The following is a 15,038-nucleotide window of genomic DNA, read 5'->3' as shown; positions in this document are numbered from 1 at the left end:
ATGGGTGATACTCCTGTGCTCAAACAAAGCACATCTTTACTTTCTACCTTGGCAGTACTGCAGGGTGTTTAAATGGTTTACTTAATGCTTTCTGCTGATTGAAATCACAGGGATAGGAACCCCTTTTTTTATGGCATTTTCCTGGTCTCAACATGAGGGCTTTTTCTATACAGCCAATCTGGATATTTTGTCTCTTCACACTAATAATGAGTACGTATTATGAGAAACATTTTTTCTGTATTCTAAACTTGAGCCAAGCTTGGTGCTGTTTCAAATCACTTAGAGCTTATTTCTTTTCTTTTTTTTTCAACACTAAAAATGAATATTCATGGTTTTGTCTGACTTGTGATGTATTACTGTCAAGTGAAGCAACTGAACAAATGAGGAAGGAAATTAACACTTTTGAAAAGGCAGCTGGGCTGGAATGCAGGCTTGGGTTCTAAGATTGCCTCAGGGGATGTTTTTGTGCTCATTGCCATCTCCAATATTTCATAGCCAGGGTTGGGGCAGTTCCCAAGCTGGAAGGACACTGAACTGGAGACGGAGAGGGACAGGACAAGGGGTGATGACTTCAAACTAACAGAGGATAGATTTAGATAAAATATGAAGAAGTTCTTCCCTGTGAGGGTGGTGAGGCCCTGGCACAAGTTGCCCAGAAAAGCAGGACCATTCTAAGAGGATAAAGAAGTGAAGTAATGGCTGTGTCCCTTGACTACCAGGGGATTGTGTCTGTAATTCTGAAAGAAACCTCCTGAGCTCTGCAGTCCCACATCCCTTAACGTCACATACCAAACCCATCTTTTGATTCCACTTTTTTTATTAAAATATCTCATGTATATTGCTCACATTAAAATACAGCAGTAGTTTAATTTTAAATATAGCCACAAGTATAGACACTCAAAAAAAGAACAAAAACCCAAACCCACATCACTTTAATAAAATAAATAAACCAAATTTGTTTATCAAAGTTTCAGGTGATAAATGATTTCAGACACAGTACAAGTCCTAAGACACAGAGCTACCCTAGGCCAGGACACGACGTTGTGGGGACACCACGTGCAGCCTATCTACAGTACAGGGACGAGGACAGAGGCACTGGGTCTGTCAGGGTGCTTACAGTCACAAACCACAGCACAGGAAGGTCCTGCTTCACAGCAGCTTCTGGACAAGGTCCTAGACTGGAATGGCATGGCAAGGCATTCCTGGGAAGGAGGATTTGAGAGAAGTAATCCTTGGACACACAGAGCAAAGGGGTTTTTTATCCAGTTCCCAGCATGAGCAGATGCTCCACCCTGGGAGGTGCAAAGCTGGAGCTGGTCAGGAATTTGGTCTTGAGTAGATGCTGACAGCTATGCTCTAATGCAACCCTGATCTTACAAAGCAGTGCACTGGCCTTCTGCTTTAGATGTTAGTTGGGATTTTGCATCATTTTTCATACTTGGAGAGAATCCTAGCACAGAGGGACACAGTGCCTGATGGGCAGGTATCTGGCTCGTCCTGCTTTACAGAGACAAAAAAATAGAGCAAATTGTGGCAGAGTTTGGAATTAAAAAGGAAAATTAACTGCTTTAACATGGGTAAGAGAATTCAAAGACATTTGCTTCATTTGCCCTCAACTCAGAACAAGTGAGGAAAAAAACCAATCTACAGAAGAAATTTGCACTGCAGGCTTGTGGGTATTTCAGATTGGGTCTCTAAGCTTTATCTATAATGAAAGTGTCCCAGGATGTCTGGAAAAAAAAGGATAGCAAAGAAATCTTACTTTCTGGTTAACATACTTAAATTCAACAAAAACACGTCGGTTCCCATTGTAGAGGCACAATTCAGAGAGCTGCATCTAGAACTTCATTGAAAACAAGTAAAAATACTAGTCCAAAAAATAAATAAAATGTAATTTACCGGTACTTTATTTTGCTGGTGTAGTGCAAGGTAAGTAAGGTCAGAGAAGTGCAGTATCATCCTTTGAGTATAAATACTTTCTACATAATTCAGAAGAGCTACAAAATTAGTCTCAAAAAAATAACTGTGCAACACATCTAAGACAGCATGCTTATTGAATCCCAGTGTCTAAGCTACCTGTTTAAATATGGTTTATACAGGTTCTGTCTCACCTGCCTGAGGGAATTCTGAAGCTTGGTCAGAACCAAATTCATTTGCATCTCTCACTGCTTGTAAACAAATTACCTATTATCAATCCCAGTATCCAGTAGCAGTTCATGCCACAATAGTCCTGATGTCATTGGGTTATTTTATTAGAAGCCACAGCTAGAAGAACACTTCCCAAATGAGCAACTAGATCTGAATTATTCGCGTCTGGCATTGCGTAAACATTTCTCTCAGTTCTTTTTGTTTGATTTCATTTAAAGCTTCTGGTTCTGCAGGGCTCTTTTGGACCTTTGCCACAGCAAAATTAATCCCTTGAGTCAATCCTGCCTGGGTGATGTTGGCAACCTGGACCATGGAGCTGCGGATTTTAGCGAAGGGAGACACGGCCCTGCTGCTGCTGCCGTCGGCGGGGGAAGGAGTGGTGTGGAGTCCTGGTTCGTGGTTCCCAGACACAGAGCCCGGGCTCCTGTGGGATTTATTCAAGTCAGGCCCACCGACAGCCAAGAGCTGAGGGTTTGGCTCAGAAGACCGAACATCCAGCTTCGATGGCCTGGAAGGAACGTCTGCAACAGCTTCAGCCTTGGCTTCTGCCTTCTTGGCCGCGCTCCTGCCGGCTTGGGTCGGTGCGTGATGGGGCTCTTGAGGACCAGCCTCAGGCTCCAGCACATCGCAGCCCTTGCTCTGGGCATCCTGCACGAACCTCTGGCAGTACACATCCATGGGCTTGGCAAGCTCCAGCTCTGCGCTGTCAGCAGCAGGCAGGGCAGCGTCCTGGCCCCCGGCCGGCACGGCCACGCTGAGGCTCACGTCGGTGCTGCTCAGGGACTGCGAGCGGCTGCCCAGGCGCGGCGCCGAGGCGATGATGCCGCAGCTGGGCAGCACGTAGTCCGTGGGGCCCATGTTCTCCAGGGACCCCCCCAGCTGCCCCTCCTCGTCCGACTTGGAGTTGCTCAGGAAGTCATCGGAGTGGAAGGAGTCATTGTCTGAGGCTTCTGTGTCGGATTCGCTCGGGACTTTCTGATCGACCCCCGGGTTCTCCAGAGTTTCCAGGCTGCTGTCTGACTTCCAAAGATTCACTTTCAAATTTGGCTTCAAGAAATTGACTTTCACTTCAGGTTTGGCAAAGCTGCCCAGCTTCCGAAGGTTGCTGATGTTTACGTTGGATTTGGTTTGTTTCACCTTTTGATTGAGGGAGGAGAACTTGCTCAGTAAATAATTCTTGCCTTGGGCCAGGGACCCTCTGTTCTGAGACCGAATGCCAATGATGTCTTCATGAGGTTTGCTGCTTCTCCTACAAGAGGAAGAAGATCTTTAATGTACAATCAAAGCACCAAGTGGACACTGTCTTCCAGTCTATTTCTGTAACAGAAATGGACATTTCAGTTCTAAGTTACCCTTTTCTTACATAAATAATAAATTAAATCCTTTTTTTTACATAATAGTATTGTACCCATATAAGTTAATCAAGCTGAAACCAACAAAGGAGGGTTGATACAGAACAGTAGCCAAACAAGGGGAGCAGGCATTTTCTGCAGCCACTTTAGTTTTTGATGAAAAAGGATTTGAATTCTCCTTTTTTTTAACCCTGACTTTGTGTACTCAGTACCCAGATTTAGAAAATATTCAGTCTGCAATACCTGTAAAAAGAACAATGGTTTTTTGCTACACTTTCTACGCAGCTGAGAGAAGCAGCTGAGTTAAGAAGAAAGTTGGGATACAGAAGGATCACATCATTTAGGTACTCACCTCTCCAGCTTCTTCTCAATAATGGGCACATCCATTCCCATTGCTTGCTTTGTGATTCTCAGCATTTCTGCAATGCACTGAAGAGTGTCTGAAATCCAAGCAGCAGCCTGTCAGACCCTTAAACACACCCTTAAAAGCCCATATTACACAATCTACAAAGAAACAGGTCTCATTTTAACATCATTATGTTTGGTTTTATTGCCTTTTTTTTCCTTCACCCTGCAGAGCAGTTGTGCCCTTCAAGATGCAATTCTGATTTAAAGCTTACAAAACAAACCTAAAGAATAAACTCTCCTTCAGCCCTAAATACTCAGCATGCAGCAAATCACTGCCACACTGCCTCATCTGGGGAAGGAAGAGAAGCAATTTTATTTATTCTAATTCTTGCTGACAAAACTCAGTGCTCCAGGTATGAAGTGATATTTTTTCCCTTGTTAGTGTTTGTTTAATCTAGTTAAACAACAAGCAAGAACATTTCCAGACACTCATTTCACTAAAAAAATCGATTTCTTTCCCTCTTTAGGAGTTAATTTTAACTTCATTTTCTAAGTTTTTGGAGCAATAAAGACTTGGACAGGGAAATTACTCAAGTTCTAGAGAGATGTTTTACTTTAAAGCTGTACCTGAAACTTATTTTTTTTTTTTCTATTAGAACAGTAACATCTGAGTGATTTTTTAAATTGTTTTCCCATGTCACACAAGAGGATTTTATTGGAGTGATTTGTGAAGAAGGAAAAATTTTAAGAGCAATGGAACAAGTGTTTTTTAGAGAAACACCAATACACTGGATACACTTCTATGTCTAAAACTTCTACATAGGACACAAACCTTTTCCATCTTCTTCTGGGCTGCGAGCCACAGCCCTGAGAGTGTGAAAATATCCACTCATTTCTTTGTATTTGTAATGCAGCCTCATGCAAGAGAACTTGGGTTTGCCAAAGAGAGTAGGCTCAGGCCCTGAGAGAGAAACCAGGAGAAATCTTTAGAAATCTTTAACCAAACACTGAAAGAGATACTGCAGAGCCTGCACCTAAGGCTATCTAGTGCTGACAGTCTTTTTCAGCCTAAAATGCTTCATGTTTTCATAAGAGCAGGACTGACATTTTAAATGAAAGATTTTCACATTAACTAAACAATCAATAACTTACAAAAAGCAATTAGACTCTCTGTGTGTCTGTTACAATCCAGCCTGATTGTTTATTGCAGATTTTTCCCTTCTTTCAAATAGAAGGGAAAAAAAAAGCTCTACACTTTTTACATCCTGTGGGTTTTCTAGGGAATTTTCCTGCAATGATTAAAGGGAAAGCTAGTATTTTTATCAGGGGGATGTAATTGAAATTTCAAGATTTACACCAGTACTTCAACTCTTCAGTGCACTGCATAAGCTACAGCATTAAATGAGGTGTGGATGTAGATGTTGGACTCTGTTCTGTGCCTCAGGACACAAATCTCCCCAATACACAAGTGAGGGAGACCTTTCCCCTGAATGCTCAGAAATTGCACAGATACAGTGAAAGTTAGTCAGGGGATGATGAAATCACTGTGTGTTGTGTAATGGAGGATTAAACTCCATCAGGAGGCCACACACTCCCTTCTGCCCAGTTAAATCACCTGTTTCATGATTCAAAGACATCTTTCATGCTTCCAGCAGAAAATGCTGGATTTAGCCTGCAGATGTTACACTCTATAGCAAGTAAGTTAAATCAACATAACAAGGTGCTTTTGTAATAGCATGTCTGTTATCAGCCCTTGAGAAAGAAGTTTTCTAAAGCTGTGAAATATCTGAAGTACAATTCTGAGCCAGTTGCTGTGTTTGGATCAAAGGAGGAGAGCCCTGAATGCACAAACCCATGACTCATTACAGAAGTTGGCAAAATTGTTACTGCCATTTGATAAATAATGAAATCTGTTTGGATGACTCTGTGGCTCTTTCAGGAGTTTAAAAGAGGGAAAATTTTAGAACCCTTGCAGTGATCAAAGCTTCCATTTCCAGCAGCAGGAAGAGCCTGGCAGCTGTTCCCAGCCTGAGGGGCCATTTCTGGGTGGGGTGCCCAGGGTAAGTGCCACACTTCAAGGACTGCTGCTTCAATACACTTGTAGGATGCTCTGATAAGTGCTCAAGCCGTTGTTAAGAGCATTCCAAAAAAGACACAGAGTGACTGTTTTCTTACCTATTTCTATTTTTTCCAGAGCTTCAAGACTTAACCTTTGGTACTGATTCACTTTGTCGATTTCATCATCGTAACTAGAAAAAACAAACAGAATTTAGTGCTTCCTGCTCATCTAAAGCAGAGCTACTAAAATAAACTACACATAGGAAGGGAAAGTAGTCACTTACTAGGCCACATAATAGGCAGAATTTGAAAGTAAAAGCAGCACATCCACATCCTTATGAGTGGCATCGATGAGACTGAAGGGAAGGAAAATAAATACAGGGTAGAAGGTTTTGTTTGCAGAGCTGTAACCTGTGCCCAGTGTGTTCTGGGGACGCTCTCTAGGAGCTGAACACAAGTTACAAGAAGTTTCAATCACAGTGTGTTATCAAATCCATGTAAGCAACAGTCTCTCTCAAACCTGAGCTCAAATACGTCAGCAGAAGGTCCAAAAATAAATAGAAAGCCCACAAGCTATTAAAAATGCTACCAGAGAAATGGAAAAATACCTCAGACTCAGTGAGGGTGAGGAGTCTGTGCCCTGAATTGAATAGCTGTCAGAACAACCTGCTCTGCTATTTTTAGATGCTGAAGTTTAACCTGCAGGAGATCTAACCAGTATTTTTCTCTTGCAAGCTCCTGAACTCTGAACTTGATAAAAAGTGAAGTTCAGAGTTTATGCTCGTTACTTTCCACAAACAGAAATCCAGACTGTCCAACTGCTGACTCACTCCCCAAGGATTCAATCTGATCAGTTCAGCTACACTTTCCCTATAAAGCAGTAAGAAACAACAGCTCCTCAAGCACTCCCTTTTAACAACCCTTAGTTCCACAAGTTCTCTTCATGAGACCTGCCACATTTTGGCAAAATTACCCACATCCATCCATTTCCAGATGATCTCTCAAAAGTCATTCCAGCATGCACCATTTTTATGGCACTTTGGGAAAAGCACATGTTTAGAGGATTTTTCCCTTTACAACTACAAGTATTCAACCCTCCAAGCACTCTTGTCCTCTTCTACAGAACTGTCCACACATCAGCTCTCAAAACCTTTTAACATCTGCAGTAATTAACAGAGGTGTGAGAGTAGCAGCTGATCAATTTTAACTTTGTTCAACAAACCTTGGGTCACAGTCAATGAGTGCCCACCCTCCATGGAATTTTTCATCATCTGGCAAGAGCAGTTTCATGTAGCTCTGCAGCAGCTGGCTGATCAATTCCTGGTGGCTCCTCAGGTTCTCCTTGTGCAGGGCTTCATGCTCCTTCTCCTTTGTAAATATGGAGTACAGGTCCTCTGTCACAGGGATGCCCTGCATCAAATCTAAATAAATCCCAGGAAATATCAAGCAAGACACAGTTAAAAGTGATACATGGCAAGAGTTTGTAAATTCCTTCCAAATGCTGCATTTTAATGATGCTCTTGGTAGTCTTTCTGAAGAGAATGTTTCCTTAACTGAACACTCAGAAGGTGTAACTCTACTTTCAATGGAAAACAAGAGTTCCTCACAATTTTAAAAGATACTTGCTACATAAATGTAACTTTGTCTTTAAAAAAGAAGAGATGCTACAAGACATTTAGTGCTAAAATGAAGGCTTGGGCAAAGTCTCCAATGAGTCACACAGCCTGCAATCCCTCTGAATTGAAAGATGCCTAAATTCCAAAAGGAGACTGTTCCTTACAGAGTCCAATACAGACATGTACCCCCCTCACAGTGCTTTAAGCAACAGGAGAGGAAAAAAAAAAAAAATCAGTCAGAAAGACGATACCAATATGATTTAATAATCTTTTCTAAAGACCACAGCTCAGCTGGGTTGAAATTGTGCTCTTACCTATGACTGCTTGCCTGTAAGCATCCCTGAAACGATTCAGGTAGTATCTGTTTGCAGAGTTCACTCCATCCTTCATCACCCCTGCCAGCTTTCTTTCACCAGTCCTCGTGAAGTCACCCTGTCACACACAACATGCAAATCTTTACATCAAAATTTGGAGCAGCAGGCTCAGCTGAAAGGATTTGGCACTCTGAAATTCAGAACTGAATAGATGGCAACTCAGGCATTATCTTCAAGTAACTATTTCATATAGAAGTTGAAAATAATTTTTTTTTTTCAAAAGAGCATCTTCTGCCATTGACTCTGAAGAGAATCCTCTGGTTTTGACTTACAATTTCAGTAGGAAATTGCAACAGAAGACAAATCTGGACATATAAGCCAGCTAACACTGAAGCAGGACTTTCAATATATCAACCACTGTGATGCTTCAATACCTCCAAAAGAAAAAATCCCTTTACTTTCTGGCCTTTAATGTAAAAGGAACACAAGTGGAACAGTAGAGAAGACTGAAGCTTACTGAAAACTGGTTTTCATCTCACTGCTTTTGCTACCAAAGCAAGACAAACATAACAGGGGGAAAGCAGCACATATCCTCACAACCTCAGAAACAAAAGAAAGTTTCTAGGCCATGGAAGGCTTAGAATTTGAATAAAAAGTTGTTTTTGTAGTTACACTTCATTAGAGGATTCTATTTTCAGAGACACAATGGCACAGAGCATTTCTAAAAGCCACATCAACTCCTATGAAGAATATTTCAAATGTGTTTCACTTTCAAATTAAAAGAAATACCACAATTAAAATGAATTCATTTAAATCCATGAAACTCAACAGTGAGTGGAGAAATCTTCCAGCAGAAGGCCTGAAAATTTAGATCTATAAGTTGAGGTCTGCACTTCAGATTTAAAGTTCAATATATTCAAAGAAAACCAGCATGTCAGGCTGTTTTTTGTATTTTTTTTTAAATATTAGTGCAATCAACTCATCAAAGCTCAGTAGAGATATTTAAAGACAGATTTAAGTGTTAAGCATTTCCACCATAATGATTTTTCCTAGGCCAAATGCAAACACTACTAAAATTTGTTCCTCCAGTTACACCAGCAAATACCTCACATTCTATGATTTTTCAAAGCAGTAGAAGTACAGAGCAAGGAGTTTCATGCTTGATCTTGGTACACAGAGTGCATTACAGCTAATTAAGAAGAGTCCTTAGAAAATACAGCTAATTAATATCTACATAGCCCAATCTCCAGAACTTTAGAGTGTTCTTTAAGTATTGTAACTGCTTAGAAGTACTATAACCATGATAAAATATAAATGGATTTAATAATTAATATATCTGTCAAACTCTTATCCCTGCTGTGGTTTTTGTTGAAGAGAACAGAATGCAGGTGAAGTGCAGGGAGCACTTAGCTCTTCTCTGACTCACACCAAGCCCAACACAAAACATTCTTCCATTGCAAAGCCTCATCTCTCCAGAACAAAACCACACAGAGCACTTGGTGAACTTTTAAATATCTGTCTTAGGCTGGAAATGCAAGATGTGGCTGGGGTTTGTATTCTATTGCCATCTGTTAGATGTGGGGCAGTTCTCTGCTGTTTTTGGGGCAGTTTTCTTTATCTCTCCCACAGCCAATCCTCTCTCCAGGAGATCTCTTCTGTTCATGGAACATTATTTATCAATTATCTTCTGTCCGTGGCCACTGAGTGTCCCTGCAGGGCTGATCAAACTCCACCATCCCATGGGAGATGCTCTGCCCAGGGGAGGAGCCAAGCATTCCTACCTGGATCCAATCTGCCCAGGGGAGGAGCCAAGCATTCCTACCTGGATCCAATCTGCCCTGGGAACAGCCCAGCAGCCTCTGCCCCCTGCATTCCCAGAGGAGCAGCTTTCTGCTGCCCTGCATTCCCAGAGGGAGAGCAGGCCCATCTCCAGCAGCCCTGGAGCTGCAGAGGAAAACTCCCCCCTTGTGCAGGATCCCTGCTCCAGCAGAGCCACAGCTGGCACTGCAGGAGGGCTGAGCCCCCCTGGGATGGGACTGTGTCACCAGCCTGAGCCCCCTGGGATGGGACTGTGCCACCACCCTGAGCCCCCCTGGGATGGGACTGTGCCACCACCCTGAGCCCCCGGGATGGGACTGTGCCACCACCCTGAGCCCCCTGGGATGGGACGTGCCACCACCCTGAGCCCCCCTGGGATGGGACTGTGCCACCAGCCTGAGCCCCCCTGGGATGGGACTGTGCCACCAGCCTGAGCCCCCCTGGGACGGGACTGTGCCACCACCCTGACACACAGGGTGCCAGGGCATGTTCTGACTCTGTGAGTGGCTTTTTTTGTACTACTGAATTTGTATTTTTAATTTTCCTATTAAAGAACTGTTATTCCTTCTCCCATCCCTTTGCCTGAGAGCCCCTTAATTTCAAACCATATTAATTAGGAGGGAGGAGTTTTACATTTTCCATTTCAAGGGAGGCTCCTGCCTTCCTCAGCAGGAAACCTTTTCAAACCCAGCCAACATGCCAGGGCTTTGCAGTGCCCAGGAGCCCTGCCACCCCAGACACTGCTGGGGCAGGGGCTGCCCCTTACCTTCAAGGCTGCCGTGCCCGCGTACTGCCGGCTGATGGCATCGCCGTTGTTGGCCCACATGATCTGGTAGATCCTGTTGCACTTCACTGGCAGAGGCTGCTCTGGTGGCATCACACCCAGTTTCTTGAGCTGGAATTTGACACATGTATTAATTCAGCGCCCAAAGTGAAAGTCATTCTCAGTAAATGGAAATGCTTGCCAATGTTTAATTGTCAGATTTTGTATGATGGGGGGAGGAAGCCGTTGTGCTGATTTGTCAGATTAGATTAATGAATTGGTGGTTTATTGCTAAACATCACATCACTGGAGGCAGCAGTGACATCAATTATGGATGTTAAGTCAATCATCAAAAAAATTAGCTGAAGGAAAACAAGTTACTGTAGATTCTCAAGATACAGGAAATTTTTCAAAAGAGAACCATCAAAAAAAACCCAGACATCACAATTTTAAAATAAACAAGTTAATATGTCTTCTATTGCAAAGGCATTCATGACCTCAAGGGCTTGAAAACAAATAAAACTAACCTCTTATGTTGGTTTATTATGAGTGCTTGCACATTTTGGACAGTTACTGTTTGTCACTGATACTAGAGTAAGATCTCTCCCTCTCAGAACACCCAGTCCTACAGTTTTCCCCAGATAAGCCTTGGGTACAACACCAACATCAGGCTTTGTACACCCACTGGGTGGGCAGAGCAGCACATACAACTGCAATGCAGTCAATAAATGATAGGGATAACTTGGAATAAATCATAGGAAAATTCCATTTACAACTGAAACCAAATGCTGAAGCACTCTTTGCAAGTTAGATGAAAATTAACACAGAGCTGCTCATTAACTCTGAAAGCCCTCTCAAGTTTCCAGATGAGAGAAAGCAGTGGTTCCAAGGAAGAAGTGTGAGGTACAAGTAACCCTCAGTCCTTCAGTCCATCCACTGACCCTGCAATGCTCAGAGCATTTCTCAGGCATTAATGATTCCCAAGTACTTCAGCTCCAGGATGAGAATGATGCAGCACATCACAAGCTCACACTTCAGCAATGATTTAGCCTCTTCACAACAATCTGTAACACCCTTGTTTTTGCAAGAATTGCCTGGGATCTCAAGAGTCACCCTGGATAGAAACCCTATTCTAAAATAATGACTGTGGGATTGCTGATCCCTCCCCTGGTCCTTAGCACTCCTATGTCAGGAGCTCACAAGAGCAGATCACAAAGAGGAACTGCCAGGTACAATGGCCAGATCCAGTCACTTTTCACCCTAATCAAGGACCCACTTCATCCTCTCTCTTTAACCATAATCAGGTTTGCTCATTTTGGGCTGTGACTGGGGCTTTGATGTTCCAGTTACAGGACATTAGGCCTGCATTAGGTCTGTAGCAGTACTGTGTCAGGGAACAGAGTCACCACTGAGCTTCTAGAAAACAAGTGAGGGCCAGAGCAAAGAGGAAAACTAAAGGAAAGTACTCTCAGTCTGCTTGGAAATCCCTCCTCTGTACAGGGAGAACTATTCACAGCACAGCAGTCACAGCCATCAGGGCTATTTACACCAGGAATTAATTATTCCTCTACACATAGAAGAGACAACTTATCTCCCTGCTTGCTGCATCACAGTATTTCACTTCAAAGCTTCTAAAATAGCACCCAACTTGTTAGATTTCAGTCTTTTAATATCATTTCTGTGAGGCACTTGGGGGAGAAGGTGCCTTGTTTCTAAACTCTGTATTCCTAGATAACTTAAACTGAAACTACTAAATCCAAACAAGACAATCCTCTCCAAGTTGTGGACAGTCAGTCCTTTCTGAAGGAGGACAGGAGGAGGCATCACTGTTCTGTAATTACTTCAAGTTTTGCATTTTGAATCATTCCTCTCAGCTCTTCGAGTATTTTGCAAAGATTTTTTCCTAGAGGTCAGTGTGGCATTTTTCAAACGCCCAGATCTCTCTGTGAACAGCAAAGCAGGTGTGAGCACTCAGCACTTGGCAGAGCCCCTCAGCTGTACGTGCCTGCTGCTCCATGACCACTCTGGCAATGGCAGCCTGCACCACGTTGGTGCGGTCCAGGCAGTCCATGCAGTTCACCCGGAAAATCCCCTCCTGCTTGCAGATCACCCCAGCCTGGTCAACCCTGCCAACAGGGAGAGAACAGAGGCACTGAGACACTCAACATCCAGGGTAATTCACCAGCTGCTACAAACAGTTCAACATTTTACACATGGAGCACTGTTGATAACCATCACCATGCACTCACACCCCAGCCACGCCTCACGCTGAATTAACTCCTCTTGTTCCCACTTATCCTCCTCTTAAATCTAGGCTGGATATCAGACTTAAATCCTACTGAGGCCACAAACTTGAGGTGCAATCAGATGCTGAATTGAACTCATGCATACATAATACAAACTTTCAAGAGCATTTAATTTCAAGAACAGAGAAGCCAATGATAATGACAGCAACACAGAACAATAGAGAGCAACTGATTGAGGCTGCAGCCACACTGGTTACCCAAATGGATGAACTTTAATCAGTTCAAACTAATGGCTGCTTGCTGTCAACAGTCAGGCTGCCATCCTAGGGTTTGTGGGTCAAATACAGAGTGCTTCACATTAAATGTGAGCGACCCTAAAAGTGTGAAATGCAGAAATGCAGTAAACCTTGGGCAGGAAACAACACTTGAAAATTTCTGTTGTCACATGGGTAGAACACCAACACTTCAGAAGACAAAAACTGTGACAAACAAGCTGGACACCAAAAGAGAATATATAAAATATATTGGTTTGGAGAAAATTAAGGCCTCTGAATATCTGCTCTTTGCTGGTGCTTTCCCCTACAGATGTTCCCTACTAGTCTAAAAACAGTTCAGTACCTACCAGCACCACTTCATGTCAAGAATAATATCATGAATGGCATCAGTCAGTGTTTGAACATTTTCAAACTTCATTCCTCGGCTGAAACACAGAATTTCACAAAAGTTAGTCTGAACTAGAGCAGTGACTTTACTTAACAACTTTATCTTATTTGTACTGTTAACAAATATGGTGTTTCGGCTAAATGAGAGAGACAAGCATTCCCTCCTGCAAAGAGCTTTAAACAGGAGCCAAGATTCAGAGCTATTTTGCAGCACAGTTCAACGTCCAAATCCAAGGCAAGAGGTTAAAAGATCATTAAATTCTCAGGACTTAGCATTTTTTAATGCTGCTTCCATTAGGAAGAGTAAGTGTGCAGCTATTCAGGCATGTGCAACATTCTGTTCTCATTTCAGTCTCAAGGAAAGTAACTCCAGTAGATTTGGAACTGGGATGGTGAGTCCTGCTCTGCCAGTGATTGTACAGAGAAAACCACCCAGAGACACATCCCCCCTCCTACCCCTACCCCATCTGGTTATTTTTTCAGGATTGTTCTCAATTCACTCCCGCTCACAGTGCAGAAACAGTCCTGGTCACTACAGCTGTTTGTAGGAGAAAAGTGAATGAAGGAAAATGAAAATTCCTCTGAACAAAAGATTAATTATCAAATCCATCCAGGGTGCCAACGGTCCTACAGAACTCTCAAAGGCCAATCCTGCTCTGAGAGGGGTTTCCCTTCCCACCACCCCCTCTGACAGTATCTACTGATGCCATTCCCAGTCAGCCAGTAATGCTCTCCCAGGCCAGCTGCAATCCCTAGATTAGGTTTGGAAGTGAAGATTAAACCAGTTTAGACCCCCCACAAATGCAGCCTGCCTGAGGGAGCAGGAGAAATACATGCCTGTGACAGATGACATGCTTGGGCATGAGAGCATGGCAGCATCAGACGGCAGTCATGAAAACAGCAACTACTCACACTGGATTAAGATAAAATCCCTGTATTTTATATTGAAATAACAGCATCAGGGTCCTGAAAGGACCCATCATGTTTTTATGGAAACAAGCAAGAGAAACAGAAATAGAGAATTAAAAGCAAAATGCTACATAGCTTGAAAAAGCAGGTCAGCCACAGCTTTACACTCATGGCATGTTTAAGGAATAAACTTAAATAATAACTGCACATTAAACACTCATGACGTGTTTAATGTGCAGTTATTTATTGGGCAAAGCATAATTGTCACACATTTTAAGAGTTTAAGGAAATTCTTAAAATGTGTGACAATTATGCTTTGCCCAATAAATAACTGCACATTTAACAGGTCAGGGACACAACATCACAAACAGCAGTGCTTGCTTAGCCAAGTTTTAAATTTTATAGTGCTTTAGTTTAAAAACTGTATTCTTGTCTAAAAAAACAGTGTTTCATGCAGAAGTAGAAATAATGAGTCTTCTCCTCATTTATACTTGCCTTTCATGACAATAAAAAAAGATGCAAAGTGACATTTCTAAAAGGTTTCTTACCAGTGCTCATGGAAGTCAAATGAAACATAAGTCAGATTTGCATTGTTGTAGAGAAGAACTTGTTTAAGGTAAGCATCTCCAATAATCTTCTCTCTGCCTGTCTGGTCCACCAAGTTAATAATAACCTGTTCAAAAGTTTAAATATTTAACACTCACCATCTGCTACAAAACTTGCTTGGATTTACACCATGCAATAACAAACAGCTCCAGAGTTAAAGATTCATAGCAATCTGGCTGAAATTACCTTTGATAGATT

General features: G+C 42.5%; 2 protein-coding genes across 3 annotated transcripts in view; one reads left to right on the top strand and one right to left on the bottom strand.

Moving 5' to 3' along the window:
- Positions 1-15,038, top strand: part of TIAL1 (TIA1 cytotoxic granule associated RNA binding protein like 1) — a 256,506-nt gene that overhangs the window by 149,752 nt on the left and 91,716 nt on the right. The window contains exon 1 of one of the 2 annotated variants that reach the window (XM_050976377.1): positions 826-829. The exons of the other annotated variant lie outside the window; for it this stretch is intronic. The gene's annotated coding sequence lies outside the window, so the exon portion shown is untranslated. Of the gene's footprint in view, positions 1-825; positions 830-15,038 lie in introns of those variants that run through there. 2 annotated transcript variants of the gene reach the window in all.
- The window catches only part of INPP5F (inositol polyphosphate-5-phosphatase F), a 40,389-nt gene continuing 26,148 nt past the window's right edge, over positions 798-15,038 (bottom strand). Inside the window, exons 10-20 of the mRNA XM_030240970.2 lie at positions 14,783-14,907; positions 13,286-13,363; positions 12,423-12,543; positions 10,421-10,549; positions 7,837-7,954; positions 7,129-7,327; positions 6,191-6,262; positions 6,024-6,097; positions 4,681-4,809; positions 3,853-3,940; positions 798-3,397 (exon numbers count right to left, since the gene is read on the bottom strand). Of these exons, the coding sequence (XP_030096830.2) occupies positions 2,293-3,397; positions 3,853-3,940; positions 4,681-4,809; positions 6,024-6,097; positions 6,191-6,262; positions 7,129-7,327; positions 7,837-7,954; positions 10,421-10,549; positions 12,423-12,543; positions 13,286-13,363; positions 14,783-14,907 (2,238 nt within the window). The 3' untranslated portion in view covers positions 798-2,292. The remainder of the gene's footprint in view (positions 3,398-3,852; positions 3,941-4,680; positions 4,810-6,023; positions 6,098-6,190; positions 6,263-7,128; positions 7,328-7,836; positions 7,955-10,420; positions 10,550-12,422; positions 12,544-13,285; positions 13,364-14,782; positions 14,908-15,038) is intronic.

This window comes from Serinus canaria, chromosome 6, assembly GCF_022539315.1.
Source record: "Serinus canaria isolate serCan28SL12 chromosome 6, serCan2020, whole genome shotgun sequence".
NCBI classification, from domain to species: Eukaryota; Metazoa; Chordata; class Aves; order Passeriformes; family Fringillidae; genus Serinus; species Serinus canaria.
Note: the sequence above shows the minus strand (reverse complement) of the source record. Positions and strands in the feature narration are given on the sequence as shown.